Here is a 20,258-nt window from a genome sequence, read left to right as displayed (position 1 = left end):
CCCTTATGTTCTCTCTCTCTAACTCTCTCTCTCTACATCATCGCCTCGCAGTGGCCACCTCCAGAAGGCCTATACGCTGTCCAGTCCTACCGCACTGAGCCCCTATGTCAAGCACCACTCCCCCTCTATGTCTCTGTTTCTTTCTTTCCCCTCACGGACACCAACACTCTCTCTCTCTCTCTCTCTCTCATTTTTGGGTCGTGAATAATAGAGGCCACTGGATTCAACGTGTGCCTTTTGTTGCCAAGGTATTTTATCTCTTCCGATTAGACCGATTTCAATTTCATCCGCAGTGTATTATTTCACCATTTGAACTTGGTTTTGGCGTTTTCCTTGTGTCAAAGGGCATCGTAAATGCTCCTACTTTGTGCCCCTTACTTTCAACTCCGAAAGACCACTGCAACATGATTTAGGTAAGGTACCCCGAACGTGAGTCTCGTAAATAGTACTGTTATTTTTCTTGACTTGTATGTTTAGTCCTATTGGGAGTTAAGTTGTACCTATTGTATGTTATAACTTGTAAATTATGTGACTTCATGGTTGGTTGATGTTTTGGTGGGTCTCTTGGGAGTTGAGTTGTATATTGTATTTTAGAACCCACAAATTGTGGTTGGTTAATGTTTTAGTGGGTCTCTTATTTGAAAATTCGTGAACGGAGGAGTGGACAAACGTAAAATATGGGTTAGTGTTTTGATTTGTCGGGAGTAGTGGCATTGGGCCTGGTCATTATAAGCCTGAGGCACTATGTTGGGTTGTTTTGGTTGATAGGCTATTTATGGGCTCATATTGAGTTATAGTCGAGCATTAGAATTTTAGTAGTTAGAATGATATTGTGTTGGTGTGAGTTACTAATATTAGTGGTATTTTGGATTAGTTCGTGACACTACTACCAATCGATTTCAAAACTTAGATGGTATACTGCAAAAGTTATGTAAACAGTACTACTATTTTAGACTTTGCTTAAAACCGACTGAGGTTGATTTATTGAAAAGCCGCATATTTTGTTACAAAAACAATCTCAGTTATTTTTCTGCACTAGTCTTTGTTCTGAACTTTGCACTACACATGAGCAATTTTTATTTTATGTTTCTTTACTGCATGAAATATGAAAATGAATATGAAGTCTGAAATATTTCTTTTATTATATGATATTTATCCGCTCAGTACTCTGTTATGATATGATAATGCATATGAAAATCCTAAGGCATAAGTTTCTGTTTTGCTCTGATATATTTCAAGTGATTTGGTTGTTTTAGCTGGGATCAAGAATAGAAAGTATGGGCGAGATTAGTTGAGCATAGTAGAATAAGTGCCAAAGGTTACAAGAGTTTATAAGGTGATTTTTTTCAAGAAACTAGTCATTTTTTAGTGTTATTTTAGGATATTGACGTTATTATTGAGACTTTATGGTATTTTTAGTTAATTATGTTGGAATAGTTCATTAATGTTCTTGTAGAGGAACGTATATTTTGGATTGAATCAATGAGTTTTATGTGTTATAGAGACTTTGGAGTTTATACCTATATTGTAGAATGTGATTTTAAGTGACAAGAACTAACTCTTTAACCCTCTGAATATGAGGCGTTACACACTACCCTATAGCTGGTCTGAGACCGAAAACTACATAGGTTTCTATCTAGGCGTCTGACACCATGCGTATAGAGGAACTCCCGAGCAGTAAAGTTAGGATATTCCTTACTAGTGGGCTTCAAAACCTGGCACCATGCCATCAGAATGGAGCCAAACCTAGCAAATCCAACTCGTCGCGAACAGGGAGATAGAAGGGAAGATGAAGTCCCATAAAACACATGCTCGTATATAGAGCAACTCGCGCAGCGAACCCTTTCTGGTCAACAACTCCCCGATGGGTTTTAGGTAAGTCAATAACCATTAAATCTGGAAACCTGTAATGGTTCTATACTAGATCTAGGTCAGCCTGAGAGGTAGTTGCTGACCAACAATGCCGGGAGTGTAATCGATTAGGTCCAGTCCGTCATTTTTATTGGACCGGACCGTTAGTTATCGATCCATTCGGTTCAATTCAGTCCATGAATATTTTTTCCTCTTTTTTCTTTTTTTAACAGAAGAATTAATATAAGAAATTAATAAAATTAAAATTAAGTGATATCTTTAACAATTTATATATGATTAATGAATATTAAATAATTTTATTGTATATATGGTCAATGGTGATACCTCGGATGAAAATTACATAATTAACATATACAACTACTGTATAAAATAATATTATATATATACACACCTTCAGTCGGCCTCGATCCAGTCCGGTCTAGATAAACCACACCCCGAGACCGACCAATAAAACTATCGATCTGGTCCGGTTAATTTTTCTGGTCCAGACCAATAGTTTTACAACCCTAATGATGCCCCTCGAAGTAAGTGGGACAACACGAACCAACACCCCAGACTAGTTGGGAGAATCATGAGGACAATAGGAATGGGAGCCATGAGCACTGAAGCAAGAAGCATCGTGGGGAGCTATTGTGACGAAGGAACTAGAAGTTGGGAGAAGAATCAAAGAGCAAAGAGTTAAGGTTTGGAGGCGGGCACAAAAGCATAATGCAATCAAAGTTCGAGAGGGAATGAAATGGCAAGAATTAAGATGTAAAAAGAGGAGGAGATTTAAAGGAACAACCAATGGTTGATTGATTGCAAATAAGGAAATGACAGGTGTCGCAGGTAGGAAGCGATACAAACAAATCCTGTGATCCATGTTGCAAAAGGAGACGTGGAAGGTAAAACAGCACGAGCCACCCAAACATGGGAATATGTGTCGTCAGGAAATGGCTGTGAAGAAAATAGAGTAAACATCCTAAAACGATGCAAATAGAGTGGAGATTCTCATCACACCCTTGTGATAAGAATCTGCAAGGTAACGGGAGAGACGAATATTCTCTCCTAGAAAATGGGTCGAGCCCCCATGTTGTAAAGGTCCATAAATCTTGGATCACGAACCCACCCAATGAAGAGTCAAGATGATAATTAACAGGCTTGCTTACGTAAGATTATGGCCCGACTGTCATTAATAAGGGTTAATGAGGTAACATAAAAATTATAGTGAACCATCCCCGCAAGATAACAGCCCGAATTACTCGCCTTGGATATTAATCCCTTATGATGTGGTACCAAATTCAAAATGCTAACAGCCCGCAATCCAATCTGGGTAGGAGGGAACCAAGCCACGGTTAAGCAAGCCATATCAATTAAACATAGGCTCTATATATATGGGTGGCAGCACACACCAGAGATAACTAATTCGAACCCATTTTTCTTGAGAATTGAAGCTCCCTACATATTTTACCCTAACTAATTAGGCATCGGCCTATATCACCCCAAGCCCTTTTCTGGGACATTTCTTGATAATGGTCATGAACAATGTTGATATGAGTGCGAAACACATCAATCATGATATGTTCTTTTAGAACCATCAAATGATGTTCAAAACAATTTAAAAATGATAGTACTGAATAATACAAGTTTAGGACATGTAAGTTTAGTGCAGTTCTTTTAAAAAAAAAAAAATTGATATATCCGACCAACAACATACATGTTCTTAAGACATTATTTTACCTGCAATTTGTAAAGTTTTGAGCCCAAGGTAAGACCAGTCTTGTAATTAGGACTGGCCCTTGTCCTGATCAAAACAAATTAAGCCTATCTAGCTGAATTCTAAAGAGCCCAAAAGTGGACGGAATTGGGCCAGTCAAGCCTAGAATTCCACGTTGACTATTCCTTCTTTTGAAGAGGAAAAAACCAACAAAAAAAAAAACCCGAAAGAGAATTGATTAATGGATTTGATTTTGGTCTACGTGAGTTATTCCGGTGGTTATAGTTTGCTACAAAAGATCATCGCCAACACAATAAAGACAATTATCGATAAAATGTATAAACTTTCTTTGAATCCGGCCATCGTAACATATATATATATGCAATATTTTGATCAGATATAACTTTAGACGTTACGTATATTAGAATCTTGCATAAATCCTTTTTGACATGGTCATCACTGATCTATGCATGTCTGGTGAGAGCCGTTTTAACCCCTCAATCAGTGATCCGTTTTCCATCAATAAGTAATTCAAGGTATCTTTATTTATCTTTTAGAAAGTAGTTCTAGTTTTTCCTTTTGGAATATGGTGATCTATGAGTAGTTGGTAGCTTCCCGTACGTATATTGCACCTGGGAATATTATTATCAACACCATGCAATATTAATCTTGAATATTGATGAAAAAGATCAATTGCGCTAACACGACATAAATCTATACTCCTATACTATTGATCGAGCTCATGACAAAACATGATGATGAGCAACCCACATGCACCATGTCCCATTAAGAACATATATAGATCAAGCTCATGATGTTCTTCACCACAAAAACCTCGCAAAGAAAATTCACAAAAAAAAAAAAACGAAGAAAACAATATTACATCAATGGCCGCAATATGTATATACGGATTTTCTTTACAGTGATCATCGATGTGGCTTTTTCTTGAAGATTTTTGACAGAGTAACTCTACATGATGGAGCAGGAATTTGGGTTCTCATCGCTGAACATAAGGGTGTAGCTGTCATCCATCGTAGTCTCTTTAATGGTGGCAGTGTCGGGAATGCCCCTCACCATATTAGGAGGTGCCTTCTTGTCATATGCCTGAGAAACATAAGGATGAGCCACCAGTGTGTATGGAACATAAGGCCATAGCTCCACCTTTTTCTTCGTTGACTGAGCTGCCTTCAACACCTTCTTTGCCTCCACATATCCTGTCACCGTCGCCTTCTGCTGTTTCATGTCCACGTCCACAGATTTTGCCCCTGCAAACAATTAATTCAAAAACGTCAACACCATAAACAATGAAAATGCATGCCATGTTTTAATTTCTCTGGCTAGCTCATGATCTGCATGAAACTGCATGCAAAAAAAGAAAAAATGATGAGAAATATACGTGTATATATATATATATATATATATATATATAATACCTTTTACACCAGAGAGAACTTTCTTGACCTTACGCTCACACCCTTCACAGTCCATTCTGATTTTGAGCGCCACAGTTTGTATTTGCTTCTTCTTCTTCTTGCCCTTTTTGACACTGCTTAGCAGATCGGACAAGTATTCCAAAGTACCTTCAACTCCCATCTTCTGTCTCTTCAAAACACTTAATTCAGGGTGTTGCTGTCTTGGATAAGCTTCTGTAAAATAAATAATAGAGCAGATTGAGATGCAAAAGATTAGAGAAAAGCTAGCTAGGTATGTTGAGAGATGATCAAAAGGTCGAAGTACAAGCAACAAAAGGGAAATTAGGGGAATAGTCTAGCTACTACTCCAAACTTGTTTGTCTAAGTGGCCATGAACTAAATGCAGGAGATCAATAGAAATGGAAGAGTAGTGAAAAGAGACGACACGTACTACGACAGTTCCCAGCTTCTTAGCTTCGAAAGAGAACACACAAGTCCAAGAGAAAATTGTTTCAAACGTTGCTCTTTCACCCTCACCACTTTAGGCTTTTGCTCTTATAATAATGAATAAGCCTTTGCTACGTACTGTCTCCTTATATAGGCATTTCATGACCATTTCCTTAAAATTAAACCTACAGCTTAATTTTAGGTAGACTTGAGTTTGCCTAAAAGACCATATTTTTTTTGTCTTAGAAACAAAGTTTCATGCTTTGGGGACACGAAAGGTTAAGGTAATCAAACAACAGTTAAGTTTCGTGGACTATGCCTGAGGAAAGAGATCACTTTGTCAAATTAAAGTTTGAAGAAATAAATAAAAACGTACACCCAACTAATAATTATTAAACTTTGATACTTAAATGCATGTTGATGGGGACGACATGGATATTGATGGCATCGATATCATCAGATACCATGTTGCAAGTAATCCACATGACACGTGGATAGGAAATACATCTCGATCAATGGCTGATCAAACCATTATAGGCACGTGGCAACAAATTATACTTTAACGAAGACGGTGATTGTTTCAACCTAGCTAGCCTGTTAAAAGGGGAATGGTCTTCTATAATCTCTAGCAATGTGTCCACTTGGGAACTTGTGATTGGGGTATATAAGATCGATGCTACGTACTTTCAAAGGAAATAGAAAAAGGTATAACAGGACGGTGGAACTATAGAGAAAAAGGAGGAAGGTGAAAGTGGCGAAAAAAAAAAAAAGAAGAAGAATAAACAAAGCCATAAATGGGGTTGGCTGCTGTGCCAGGTAGCTGATCAAAGCTAGAAGATTCACCATCTTTAAGATGTTTTCTAAAAACAAATAAGATCCTAAGTGATCTCTTGGGCTTTTAGCCAATGGATTTCTTCGCTTTCGTTTTGAAAACGAAGTTTCCCTTCGTTATTATCTTTTATTATAGGTGAGACTAGTGAACAATATATATATATATACATACATATATCATCAATATATTATATTGTGATACGTCCGTCAATTTAAAAGTAAAATAAAATGAAAAATTGTGTATCGATTAACATGATCGTCAAGTTAGTTTGTATCTCTATCTTTATAGTAATAATTAATGTAGATACGAATTTAGAAATGTTGGAAAAAAAAGCTAGAACATATTTTGCAATATTGGAATTAACTTCGTAGTGTCTTAATCATATTACAAACTTGTGTGATCTACAAGCTGCTAGCTAGCTGCTCATCCATGATCCATGCATGATCCTTAATTGGATCATTTAATTAATTTATTTCTCTGCAATTTGACTTTGATTCTATCTTATATCATGATCATTCCACTCCGCTCATATATAATTTTATCCAAATCATCAGTACTTTTAGGAGGATCGGAGCATGCAACCACAAATTAGAGGGATAAATTAATGGTCTCTCTTGTCTACATGACCATGATGCAGCGAGCAAAAATATTTGCAACTATAAATTATGCAACCATTGCGTAATCGCTTTGAAAAAAGTGAATAACCATTGAAACCGACATGAAAAAAAGTAATTTTTTAATAGTGAACTCTATTATTTTTCAAAACGATTACAGGATATTTATACCTGTGCAACTCTCCTTAATTAATTTGTAGATCTTAATTACTTGAAGATTAAGTAAATGTGATTACTAGTCACATGGTCTCATTAACTGCATGCCTAATTTAATTAGATCATCATCGTCTGAATAAGCTGTAATATTTTTTTTGCGTCCAAAGTCAATATTGTCCCATGCATTCCGTTTAATTGGGAACTATACATACAAATTTTTTATATATATATATATATATTCAGACATCATATGTATGCATGTATGCATGCATTTGAAATGTGCTGTACATTTAATCATAATTGCTACGTACCATCCCTTAAAAGTCATGTTGATCCATAAAGAAAATAAGTTTTTTATATTTTTTTATGGTAAAATTTTTTTATTTTTTTATAAAAACTTAGCTCGAGATTTATGCATTTAAATTTGTATATATTATTTCTTCAAATATATTTTCTGTTGACAACATGCATTAAATGAAATGTGATAACTCGATGTTAGTCACGTGTCATGTACCGTCCATCGCCATCGCCAAATCAAAATTCTGGATTTTTCTTACACCCCATGTATAACCCGATTTCATGACATGCATCCTCACCTACATATGTACTGAAATACTTTAAAAAAAAAAAAAAAAAGCAACGAAAAACAATACCATATCATATTGTATGCATATTAATATAACACCATATCGTACTAGTTGGTCAAAACTGAACAGACTGCAACTCCAGATTCAATGTCTATAATTTAACAAATAACTGACCATGTCAGATCGAATGGTCTTTTCCTTCATCCCCCTTTTATAAAATATATATATATATGTAAAAAGTATGGTTTTTAAACCATTATAGAGGCATGGAGAGGGGTGGTGATTGTAGATTTGTAGGAGAGAAGGAGAGGCCCCTACTCCCAACCTACAACTGCTCTGCTCCCAGCAGGCGCAGAAAAAGAGGACTCTAGTCTGCAATGCAAGGTGCACGTACGGGGCCATATACAAGTGGAAAAGAGTGGTTCGGTAATTTTTTATTTTATTTTATTTTTTTAATATATTTAAATATTTTTAAAAAATAAAAAAATATATTAATACATTTAAAATCAATTTCTTAATTATTAAGTAAAAAAAATAAAAAATTTTAACCAGTAATCAAATGTAGAGTGGTCAAAATGGAGAAGTATAGTAGTTTTATTCAAGTGAAAAATATACCCTCCAATTCCACCTTTTATGAACGGGGCTATATATAAACTAAAGGCTCGTTTGTATTCATAGATAAAATAAAATGAATTAAAATTAAAATTAAATAAAATATTAAAAAAAAATATATTTTTAAATTTATTTTTTTAGAATTTTAAAATAATTAAATTGTTTATTTTATTTTATATAAGAATTTAAAAAAATTATAATAATTAAATGATATGAAATGAAATGAGTTGAAAAATTTCCTAAAAACAAACGAAACCGAAAACACACTTCAATTTTTATAATATTTTATAAAAATAACATCATTTTATAAAAGAGTAATATTATATTCTATACTCATCACATTTTTATCTCACTATATAAAATATGATATTTATCATCATTAGATGATAAAGAATAATCTAATAAAAAATTATTTAATAATAATAAATGTGTTATATCTTACATAATAGAATGAGAGTGAAACGACAGTATGATATATAAAATTTTCTTTTATAAAAATATTCTTATTTTATAATATATATTATAAAATGTATTATGTAGATATATATATATATATATATATATATATATATATATATATATATATATATGAATGTTGCAACTCTTCCTTTGCTTGCCAAAAGTTTCTAGCCTAAATGAACATAAATGGTTTTTGATAAGAGGATTACCATTACCGACAAAAAAATTTCACAAGAATAACTTTACAAACAGGCATAACTTCTTGTACAATCTTACGTACGACGCCAATCTATATGAATTCGTAAATTTCTTTTTATAAAATGATTTTGCGACTAATGCAGACAAATACCCAAGACCTAGCCTCTTTGAATTTATTTATTTATTTTTTACTGAAAATAGAAACGGTCGTATTGTCCAGTTAATATAGAAATAGATATGTAGGAAGCATCTTGTACTAAAGAAATGAAGTTACCACCACCGCACACTAATATTGTCAGTAGATCGACATGGTCGTTTAAGTCAAGTCCTTCGCCAATCGATGATAATTGATAAGGTCCAATTAACCAACACGTAACCACCGACCAATTCCTTTAAAAAACAAAAGAAAAGATAAAAAGGTAGTCAGTCTCCGCCATGTCCCCCAGTGGCCGGTAATTCAACAATCCATATCTTGATTCAACATGTTCTTCAATACATCCTGGAACCATGTCTCTGCCGCCCCTCTGAATGTTTATCCTTTTTTGAATTTTGTGACATTCAGCTTTGCTCATATAACTGTCCTTGTTTTCTCCCAGCATTATAATTACAATAATCCACCGACCTCGTCACAGACACAAACTAGGTGGTTGAATCTCCCTTAGTGCTAGAATACAAGGTTTCACTAAAATATTTCAATAAACAGACAATAATTTAAGCGTTCAGAGCATAGATGAACCAGATCTGAGGTCATTTAAATAAACAAGACACATCTATAGACCGAAAGTAGATACCAAAACTCCCCCCAATCAATGCAATAACCGTGTCCGGGAGAGTCTGATAAGAATATATAGAATTTACAAGTCAAAGGTAGAGAAAATTAGGTGACCAGCACACAGACATACCAGATGTACTAATGAACTAATCAAACCAGGCCATAAGGGAATTTGACAAGGGGTAGCTTCTGAGGAATGTGCCGAAGCCTTACCCGCAGGGGCAGGTGGAATCGCTTGTGTGTTCGGGATGCTCTGTTGCTCATTCGTTGGCAACGGGTTCGGCGATCCATCATCATTTGGAGGTGTGAGATGCACTTGCTTGCCATTTATATCTTGACCTGTACAGACAAGGTGGTCTGCTAGTAAGAAACTTAGAATTACAAACATTTTTCCCAGATTAGAAAGCTATGCAGCATTATGACAGATCAAAATTAGTTTTAACCTACAGTTTAGAGGACCAAATGATGAAGCAAATAAATGAATTCAAAAATTAACCACAGGACAAATGATAACAAACTACACAAAAGTAATCAACAACCCACTATTAAAGTTCTAAAATGTAATGTAAACGAGGAGAATATTGAAGTCAGTACTCAACGAAATGCTACAGGATTTGGGGTGTTCAAAAGAAGCTGTGGATAATACCGAGAGATGAAGGAGAGTTGGGGGAATATTTGGGATGCAGTTTCGGATTTCCCACACGGGTTTTGTTGGAGCTTATGTGGCACATGCAATCCCTACATGTCAACAGAAAATTTGCTGATCACTGAAGTACATGCGGATATTATCCCAAGTAAGATGGAAAGTCCTTTTTTTCCTTCTCTATTGAATTAGTATCTCCAGTGCTAGAAAACTTTCTTCTTCAAACGTTTTTTTCAAAATCTTAATGTCAAAAATCGGGTGGGTTAGTTGTGGTAACAAAGGCAATATAAGAAAAGGTATTTTTAGTGTGTGAAGAGTAGGGATAGGTCAACAAAATAAAATGAAATCATGAGGTGGCTCAATAGAATACAAAGAAGATGATTCAGAAATTATATAGTCAATAGATTTGCATAGAATCTGTAATTAAAAGTATTATCAAAAGAACTTCTGCTAGTTCCCTGTTTTAATTTTGAGAGGTCAGTTTATAATTCCACAATATGATATAGCTAAAAAACTGACATGTAGTTACAAATTCTGGTTAAATTTGTAGGATGAGCAGAAATGATTAGAAAAATCAATCCTTGAAAGGAACAGAATCAAAGAAATCTTCTGTACTTACAATTGGATTTTGACCAAGCCAACTTCATATGTTCCCTATCAAAAACTACGCGATAACCCATCATATAGTTCTCTGCACCAAATGTGTTAATCGGAGTCATCAATAATTTGCATGTGCAAATTAGTACGTGTGCAAGTGACGCATCAAACACAAAAAAACATGCATTAGTATATCATGAGACTTTTTGCAATAGATCAAAATTAACAGCAAATAGTATGGGAATGCAACAAGTAGGGAGGTATACTCACGTCCAATTATACCATAGTCATAATCCAATGGCAGTAAAGTTAAGCAGAATGTTGTAAATCCCTGCACCGCATCTCAGAAAATTGATATTTAACATTACAACCACATTCCATTCTACAAGCAGTCCCCACATCAAATCACTGAAGAATATTTTCTAGAAAAATAACAAAAATATATTTTCAGGCTTCCCAGCTTCTAACAACAATAATATTTCAAGGTCCAAGGAAACCTAAACCATAGATGTGAAAACTTCTAAAATTAATTTATAAATTAGTACTGCCACTTCTAACAGCCACATTACACCACTGATGTGACAGGCAAGCATTGGAAGTTATGCTTTGATTTTTGAATTTCAAATTTTTTTGTGGCTAGTGCATGCTTGCACACATCAGTGGTGTTACGGTGGAAGTATTACAAGTTGCATTATTCTCTATAAATACAGACCTCATTGACAGGTAAATTCCAACACGTATTTCCTGATGCAATGTGCAAAACATTATTTAAAACTGTCGATAGTTCCAAGTCAAGAGATAAAGGTGTCTGAATGTCTCGACTCACAACAACCAATGTCATACTCACTCCTCAGTGAAGTATCAGAAATTTGCTTGGACTTTCTTGCAAACCAATGGCTTTTGGAATAATATTTGCATGAGCTTATGTTCAAACGGGAACAAGTTAGAATGTAGATTCACTCACCGGATTCTCAGGGTCAGAATATATGGGACTATGGATTAAAAAGCTTTGGTTCATTATGAACACGAGTCTCATGGTAGGAATGTTATGCAACTCCTGTGAACTGATGCACAAAAGAATAGACAACTATGAGTGCCATAGAAATAGGTAAAAGAATTTCAAAGGCTCTTCTCATCTACCATCCAACCTGGCATTATAGCAGTACTTAAAGGTGCTTTTTGGGATGTTGATCCTGGTAGCATTCACTTGTTTATCAAACTGTAATTAAAAGAAATAATATTTCAGGCCATATAAGAGAAAAGTTTGCACTTCATAGATTAGGAACAGGAATCACCTCAGAAACAATTTTTTCACATATTTTAGTGGGAAAATATGTGAAGGATGAGCCACTGTCCACGAGAGCTTGGAATTGGGTTAGTTTGAGACATAAACTCCCGACACAATAATGCTCAAGTCCAACAAAATAGGCATCACTGAAATAATGAACAAACAAGTTTTACAAAGGCATACCAATAGTACTATAGCATCTCTGGAAGTAAGGCATGCAGAGCGAATTCACTCAGCTACTAGAATTAACATGTCAAAAAGGTATTTAGATGGCATACTATTTTCCTGCAATAGGCACGAACGGAGTAGATTGTTGTGTGGCCAACCCTTCATCCCCAAAAAGAATTCTCCCAGAATCCTTCTCATCGAAACAAAGTGAAAATGAATTTCGAACCAATCCTGCTTTTGCAAGTAAACTGGGAACCGAAATGTTTCCAGGTCCCAATCCCATAACACCATCAGGAGCAGCTCCATCCAGATAACCACCACTTTGTTTTCTACCACAGCTGAATTGATAAAATGCATATGAAAAAAGGTAATTCAATGAGTTCAAATATCGGTAAGAAAAGTGCCATACATGTTAGGTCCAAAAGATGACAGGAACCACAACAACAGAAAGGAAGAAAGGAAGACAAACAATATAAACACACCCCAAAATTACTGAAGCTTGCACATGATTTTGTGTTGCATGATCGCTAACCGATGCCAAATGTAGTTTTTCCTCCACCAAAAAACCAGAACTTGTGGTATTTTCAGAGTCATATTCAGCAATATATGGACAGGGCTCCTTCAAACCTTTACAATTGGCACTCAATTCGCACAAATGATCACTGCAAGGTAGGTGCTCGCTGGTGTTTGAGAAAGATGGGCTATACTCACTCAGATCCCTATCCTGCATAATAGATGCCCCAAAAATGAGGGAGCACCTGCCAATCAATCATTGGAATCAACTGCTAAATCTGTATCAGTTTTTAGCCGAACCAAAGAACAAGTGCAATGCAATTACATTAAGACCCTTTCTTTATTTTTGGAAATTGGAATGCAGAATCAGAAGTTCAGCGAGGAGCAAAAGCAAAGTGAAAGAATTATTTTGAAAAAAATAGCACTTATAAATATCAAGTAGAAGTCTTAACACTTTAAGAGCAAAAGAGTATTTCACATTCTACATCATTTACAAATGACACATTCATTCATCTTATCGGTGATTAAAAATAGAAGATCACAAAGAATCAAACGCATCCTACATTCCACTGAAATGTACAAGCAACTAGTCTGAATAGAGGGAACCCGAGAAAAATATATATTATTTGATAAAGCAAAGATCAAACACACTAAAATACACTTCGGCAGGTGCTTGTATAGCCTTATTAAGGATATATTTTCAATAATTAAATCTAACTCTTCCTATCAGCTTAAGATTTGGAGACAAGTAGTGGTTTCACAATCACATGTCTTTGCTAAAAAATGAGATTTATCACCAACACTTGCACCCTGCAGTGTTTCATTTTTTTTTTCACCTGACTTTTTTGGATTTCGGATTTCTAGTATTTGAATCAACCAGAGATTTCGTTTTTGACATCTCTATCCATCAAAAAACTGCAATTATTGCAATTTTCATGCTTGGCTTAATGACAGTAACAAGGGTACAAAATTCCAAGTGAAGCAAAAAACGCTAAATAATAGCTAGTAAAGGCAAACCTACCAACATACTGTAGTAACCGGCAGACAACGGAGCACATTGAATGCAATCACATGGGACCCAAAGCAGATCGCTTCCAGCATCCAATGCAACAAGAAATGAAACCTTCGGTGTCCCTATATCAATCCATGTATAGTGCAGCCTGAAAAGATAGACAAGGTAGTTGAGTAGACAATATGTTCTTTACAATGCGCATTTTTTCGATGAGATAACGAATTATACCTTTTTTTCGTGTCTCTTTTAAATTTTAGAAACCGTGAACATTCAACCCTACTGAGATCTTCATCGCTAATTCAAAAGCTCGAATTAAAACAAACCCAAAATTAACTATATGATACTGTTCAAAGTGGTGTTCCAAAATTTAGAGACATGCCACGAAACCATAGAGCACAAGACTACAGTCTGAGGTCTCTATGTTCAGCAAGAATCACATTTAGAGAATGCATTCTCTCTCTTTCACTACGTTTTGTCGGGCACCAAACAAAACTGAAGGTGACTCACCAATAAAGGGCATTCCCGAAGAACAAGGTCTCGCTCCCCTCGGAAGGAAACAGAAATTCATACTGCGAGCCGAGCTTCAACCTCTGCCGCTTCAAGTCATTTCTCAGCAGCAACTCGAAGTACTCAACGCTTTTCCTCTTCGGCCACGATCTCCCGTGCGCATTACTATCCCTCGAGACCCAAAGCGCCTTGGCCTCGTCGGAGAACCGATGTATGAGCTTCGATGAAAACGTGAGCGCCGCCGAGCAGCCATCCACGGAGAGGTAAGCCAGCAACACCAAAAGAACCGCACGATTCACCATAAGGACTCCAAAACAAACCATAAAGTACAAAATGTAGAGAGAGAGGGAGGGAGATTATGAGTATAGATCGGACGTTAAATGATCTCTGAAGTTGCAGAGTGAGCTGCTCTGCAGTGTGAGGACTCTGAGGAAGCTAGAAGACAATGCTAAACTGCGCGATGGGGGGTGTGGTGCGCACCCATTCCAACAATAATGTGCCCGTGATCGTGGCAAACTAGCAACAGGGATTTTGCTAAAAAGCTATATCGTAGGGTAAGAATCTCGAGACATGTGAGCAATGTGCACCAAGCGTCGTGTAGTGGTAGGATGATTCAATTTGTTATGACAGGTGTTTATGATGTGATTAAGGAGAGAGACGCAGCGAGGGAGCGCCACGCAAAAGAGTTCGATGATTACGTGACATCAAATCACCTTTTGAATTTTCGACTTTTTTTATTTTTTATTTTTTTTAAATACTCATTATCTTAACTTTGGTCATCTTATTATATAATATTAAATAATTAAAAATTATTTATTATATATCATTTATGAATCAATTATCTAATATCATATTATAAAATGATAGAAGATGAGAATTAAGATAATGAATATAATTTTTTTCTTTTTTTTTTTCCAAATTGAAAGTCATTAGAATGAATATTGTGTATCAATCACTATTTATTTTTATAAATCATATTTATAATTTTAAATATTATAGAATATAAGAGTATTTTTTATAGAATATAAGATATGAAATAATAAATAATGACATATGAAAATTTTTTTTCAAATGAAATACAATAACAAACATCTTACCACATAAAAATAAAAATAAAATTTGGAACCAAAATTTTGGTCCCCACTCATGCTCCGCTAAGAGTGCAAACTTCGGTTTTAATTTTGAAAAAAAAAATACTTAAATAATTTTAAAAAAATAAATTTATAAATTATCAATTGTAAAATTATTTATATTTTAAAAAAATATTATATTACATAAAGTCAAGTTAATTTATGAATTTATTTTTATAAAATCTTTTTTTAACTATAATAATACTCCTCTTAATTTGATATATTTAAATTAAAAAAAATAATGATTTTATTATAAAACTAGTAAAATAGTTGCATATTAATTATTATTATATCACTACTATAATTTGTATACCATATAAAATTAAACATTGAAATAGTAATTGTAAAATCAATATTTGGTTTTCACATTTTAACTATTACAAAATTAATGGTTGAAGTTTAAGAAATTCTCAATTAGGATAATGGGAGATCACATATTAGTCTTTGATTGGTCGACATATGATATTAATATGCCTCACTAACTAATTGAAGGCTAAACCATAGCATACTGATATCACGTGACAATTTTTTCATTAATTTTCTACTGTAAGCTTATCGAATGTTTATTAAAATGTATGTAATAAAGAGGGAAATTATTAACAATATTCACCCAATCAATCGAAATCAAGATGTAACGACTACAGACTCACGTATGGAAAGAAATCATCCAGCAACGACTACATGCACACCTATGAAAATAAACAATCTAACACATGACCAACGGCTACAAATGCAAAATATAGAAACTTCTTTCTAAATATCGAATCCTCTTGTATTGCATTTATAATTTTATATTCCGTAAATCCTTCTTCTTTGTAATGTTCACTACTTTATATACATAGATTACATATTGTATATCTATTAGAAGACTCTCAATAGACTCTCACGTAACCACGTTGAGTGAGATATTTCCACAAACGACTAGTTCATAATCTTCTTCAAAAACAAATGTCATAAAAGCATGTTGGCCATGAAATTCACCAAGGCTGCTTACCCTTAAAACAACAGGCACCAAGGCATATAATATTTGCCATCATGCTTAAGCTAGTGAAGGCATGTGTTGAGCATGCGACTGATGTTATCTTATTTTTCGTGTTGGGTTCGAAATAAATGATCAACATTTTAAAAAAAAAAAAAAATTGGGTGGGTTGCGGGTATAATACCCATCCATTCGCCCCACCCACCTGCGTTTTTATCTCACTTGATCAACATGTGAAAAAATATCTTAAGTTCTTACTAACGATGCTACAAACAAGTAATAGGCAAACACGATATAAAATTTATGTGGTTCGACAATGTACCTATATCTATAAAGATACAGAAGATTTTATTCAAAAGAAAATAGAAACACTATAGAGCAATACAATGTCTCTCACTCTCACCCATAGGTTATTTCTCTATTTTCTCTCCGTATTCACGCAATTCACAAATGCATCAAGATCATTTTCAAAACATATATAATTACATATATATAGTCATGTGACGGAAATCTTAGAAAAATAGAATTTAGATTATTCACTCGAGTGGAGTGTCGAGCGTGTTTCGAGTGAATTCTGTCCAATATTTGCTCGAGCGTCTTGTCACGTGAACTTCGAATTAACTTTCTGTCTAAATATCACTTGAGCAACTCATCGCATGCCTATCGAACAAACTTTTTGTCTAATATTTTCTCAACTCACAAATCAGACTCCACAAACCCAACACAAAATAGATACAAAAAGAAAAAGAAATTCTAAAATCTTTTCATTCAACAGCCTTGTTTCCTCTTATTCTCTCATTAATGCGTAGATGATGGTATACTGCCGTTCTCTAATGCTCAAGTTATGAGTTCCATTCTGTCTTTAATGTGTTGGTTATGTTTGTTGGTTTGGTTGAACAGATCTTTGAGCGAGTTTACGATGGGTTGGGCAACCCGCTTATGGATATAGACAGAGAAAGAAATGCGGCATAGAAGGGGGAGAAAGTTATGAAATTGCAGGCCGAGGTTGGGCCAGGAAGGCATAAATGAGAGCAATGGGCTTATGTTATAATCCCTTCATAATAATAGCCTGATTGGGTGGGCTTTGTGATTAGGCTCAAAAGTAAAAAAGAATTTGGGCCGAGACACTTTTGTCTTATTATTCTATTAAACCCTAGACCACGCTTAGTTCTCTTCCTCTCTTCTTCTATCGGCCAACATCGCCTCCTGTCTTCCCTGCAGACGCTCTACCCCGACTGCACTTGGCTCTCTGATTCGTACTTGAACACCGAACGCAGGAAAAATGGTTGCGGCGAAGAAGACGGTGCCTCTCTGTTTCTATCGGAAATATACTTTTTACGTTTTGATTTGGCTTTAGGGGTCTTAACCAAATATTATGTGTAACTATGCAGAAGAAGACACATGAGAGCATCAACAACAGGCTCGCCCTCGTCATGAAGAGCGGCAAGTATACTCTCGGTTACAAAACCGTCCTACGTTCTCTCCGCAGCTCCAAAGGTTCTTTTTTGTTTTTCTCTTATTTATATTTTTGCTTGTGAATTTTGCCGCTTTGTAAAGTTGATTTTTTATTCGATATTTTGGGATTTCTCGGGTTCGGAAATGCAGGAAAGCTGATTATACTCTCCAACAATTGCCCCCCTCTGCGCAAGTCCGAGATTGAATACTACGCGATGCTTGCCAAGGTTGGCGTCCACCATTACAATGGAAGTAAGTATTAGCCTGTTTCGCGTTGCTTTTTCTAGTTGTGTGCTTTGTAGATCCTTTTTGTGCGTTTGATTTTATTAAGCTTAGAGTCATGGTGCAAGTTTCTTGGGCATGAAATTATGGCAACATGGTGGATCTGTAGTAGATCTCGTCTGAGGTTAAGAATGTTTAGCTTACATTGATAACATGCAGGTGCAGGCAGTGGGCATAAGGATCTTATCTCTTCCACGTTGTTCACTATTTTGCCTATGTTTTCCTTTTGTACGGGGTGTTTTTTGTTAAACCATAGAATTGGTCATGTCTGGTTCAGAACTACTTATAAAAAAAAATGGTTGGGTATTGTTCTGAACCAATTCTAAAATGTAATTTAGTTCAACTTTAACTAGGTTTGGCAAATATGCTTTGTCTGTATGGTTTATATTCGCCCAGTTGTATTTTATTGTAACCAAATTGAAAATAATGTCTATATTTTTCAAAATTCGACTAATATGGAGACAAAACATTAAGTTTATGCAAGGTGGGTAGGCCACTTTAAATCTAGAGGGCAAGGGTTGCGGGTTAGTTCCAAATGAATGGTGAAAGTGGAAGATTGCCATTTAAGCTTTACTTAACAAAAGTAAGAGCTTATTTACAAGCTTCGTAATTTACTTTGTTTAAACTCAAAAACTAAGGAAAACTATACAGGTTGTTTATCTGGACCAGAAGAATATCCTGATGTTTTAGTCCATGATGGTTCTTCAAGGACTCTATTGGTTGGGTAGTATTATTCATGTTATTATTTTTGCAGCCTTTTCTTAACAAAAAGTAAGAGCTTATTAGAGGCTTTTGTAATATGCTTTGTTTTACTCAAAAACTAGTGAAAACTTAACAGGTTGTTTATTTGGACCAGAAGAATACCCTGATGTTGTTTAAGTCCGTAAGGTTTGTTCAAGGACTTGATTGGTTGGGAACAATTCATGTCACTGGTTAGGTGATGACATGGTAACCTGTTTTCTTAGAAAATTAATTGTGTAATCTTTACAGTTTACAATACATGTGAGGCCCCCTTAGTGAGGTGAATTAGGCTCTCAATATATGTTATCCTTGATAAAACGCATTGAACATAGAATATCTTGCGCTTGTATTTTGCTTTGAAAAATGTTAGTTTCTTGATATCAACTTATGTCCATTGCCCAGCCCCTGCATGTTATTTTCTTTTGCATGGCAGGAAGTTATGTACTGTTGAATTTCATTTATTGTAAAATTTGATTAGTTTGTGTATACATAATTTAATATGGTGTATGATACTAAATTGCCCTTTTCCATTGCGACTTTTCTGTGCTTCCAGACAATGTTGATCTGGGGACAGCTTGTGGAAAGTATTTCCGTGTGTCATGCCTCAGTATTGTTGATCCAGGTAAGTCGGCTTCTGTACTCAGTTGTGAACTTGTGAGTACAGTTTCATGTTCGGATTTGGTACTCATATCCCTTTTGTTACGTTCCTCAGGTGATTCAGATATTATCAAGTCACTCGCTGGTGATCAGTGAGAGATCCTTTTGGTTACAGGCGTCAAACTAGTATTAAGTTTGTCTTCTAAGACCTTTGATAGAGTTTCCAACTTTTGCTGTTACGGAAATGCACATCAGTTTATGTTAACGAGGTTGGGGGAGACCCTAATATTTTGATTTGCGCAAAGATGTTTGTCAATTGTTTTGATGCATGTTTAATGAAATGATTTTCATTTTTTTAACCTCATTCCTATCAATCGAGTATTCATTAATACTTAATGAAATGATTAATCAATCAAACACTACTTGAAAATGAAAGCGGCCCTTTTGTTCAAAAATGAAATGTTTCAAATTTTTATTGTATCCATTGGACCATTTGGTTTCTATTTGTTTTAGGATCTCGATTCATATTTCTCTCTCTCAGTACGAGGATTGAACCATTTCGCTCTTTTTCATTCGACCAGGTGGCTTTCACTATAGAGCTATACTGATACGAAGGTCCTGTTGCCCCGGGATTCGGCTTAGTAACCGTCTCTATATATGTTTTTGGTTCAGGATACTCGGTCGACAGG

General features: G+C 35.1%; 3 protein-coding genes across 3 annotated transcripts; 1 reads left to right on the top strand and 2 right to left on the bottom strand.

The window, feature by feature from the left end:
• Positions 1 to 4,249: 4,249 nt before the first annotated feature.
• LOC121256723 (heavy metal-associated isoprenylated plant protein 24-like) lies at positions 4,250 to 5,554 on the bottom strand. The gene is made up of 3 exons (XM_041157597.1): positions 5,432 to 5,554; positions 5,002 to 5,214; positions 4,250 to 4,833 (listed from the first exon to the last, which is right to left on the bottom strand). The coding sequence occupies exons 2-3, from the start codon at positions 5,159 to 5,161 to the stop codon at positions 4,538 to 4,540; spliced, it is 456 nt and encodes a 151-aa protein (XP_041013531.1). The 5' UTR covers positions 5,162 to 5,214; positions 5,432 to 5,554; the 3' UTR covers positions 4,250 to 4,537.
• Positions 5,555 to 9,562: 4,008 nt separating this feature from the next.
• On the bottom strand, positions 9,563 to 14,916 carry LOC121256721 (aspartic proteinase-like protein 1). Its single transcript, XM_041157595.1, has 10 exons — positions 14,386 to 14,916; positions 13,888 to 14,026; positions 12,836 to 13,077; positions 12,464 to 12,691; positions 12,193 to 12,331; positions 12,046 to 12,116; positions 11,862 to 11,961; positions 11,168 to 11,228; positions 10,920 to 10,991; positions 9,563 to 9,996 (listed from the first exon to the last, which is right to left on the bottom strand). The coding sequence occupies exons 1-10, from the start codon at positions 14,706 to 14,708 to the stop codon at positions 9,740 to 9,742; spliced, it is 1,632 nt and encodes a 543-aa protein (XP_041013529.1). The 5' UTR covers positions 14,709 to 14,916; the 3' UTR covers positions 9,563 to 9,739.
• Positions 14,917 to 17,651: 2,735 nt separating this feature from the next.
• Positions 17,652 to 19,928, top strand: LOC121256722 (60S ribosomal protein L30-like). Its single transcript, XM_041157596.1, has 5 exons — positions 17,652 to 17,797; positions 17,886 to 17,991; positions 18,100 to 18,201; positions 19,526 to 19,594; positions 19,685 to 19,928. The coding sequence occupies exons 1-5, from the start codon at positions 17,777 to 17,779 to the stop codon at positions 19,723 to 19,725; spliced, it is 339 nt and encodes a 112-aa protein (XP_041013530.1). The 5' UTR covers positions 17,652 to 17,776; the 3' UTR covers positions 19,726 to 19,928.
• Positions 19,929 to 20,258: the final 330 nt, after the last annotated feature.

The sequence above is a fragment of the Juglans microcarpa x Juglans regia genome, chromosome 3D (assembly GCF_004785595.1).
Source record: "Juglans microcarpa x Juglans regia isolate MS1-56 chromosome 3D, Jm3101_v1.0, whole genome shotgun sequence".
NCBI lineage: Eukaryota > Viridiplantae > Streptophyta > Magnoliopsida > Fagales > Juglandaceae > Juglans > Juglans microcarpa x Juglans regia.
Note: the sequence above shows the minus strand (reverse complement) of the source record. Positions and strands in the feature narration are given on the sequence as shown.

Bases quoted from the DNA above. Each gene is read 5' to 3' on its own strand.
- LOC121256723 (XM_041157597.1), bottom strand. From the start codon at position 5,161: ATGGGAGTTGAAGGTACTTTGGAATACTTGTCCGATCTGCTAAGCAGT. The intron at 4,834-5,001 runs GTATTATATATA...AATTGTTTGCAG, and splicing joins AGTTCTCTCTGGTGTAAAAG to GGGCAAAATCTGTGGACGTG.
- LOC121256721 (XM_041157595.1), bottom strand. From the start codon at position 14,708: ATGGTTTGTTTTGGAGTCCTTATGGTGAATCGTGCGGTTCTTTTGGTG. The intron at 12,692-12,835 runs GTGTGTTTATAT...TTATCAATTCAG, and splicing joins CAAGCTTCAGTAATTTTGGG to CTGTGGTAGAAAACAAAGTG. The intron at 12,117-12,192 runs GTGATTCCTGTT...TTTTAATTACAG, and splicing joins GTGAAAAAATTGTTTCTGAG to TTTGATAAACAAGTGAATGC.
- LOC121256722 (XM_041157596.1), top strand. From the start codon at position 17,777: ATGGTTGCGGCGAAGAAGACG. The intron at 17,798-17,885 runs GTGCCTCTCTGT...GTAACTATGCAG, and splicing joins TGGTTGCGGCGAAGAAGACG to AAGAAGACACATGAGAGCAT. The intron at 19,595-19,684 runs GTAAGTCGGCTT...TACGTTCCTCAG, and splicing joins CCTCAGTATTGTTGATCCAG to GTGATTCAGATATTATCAAG.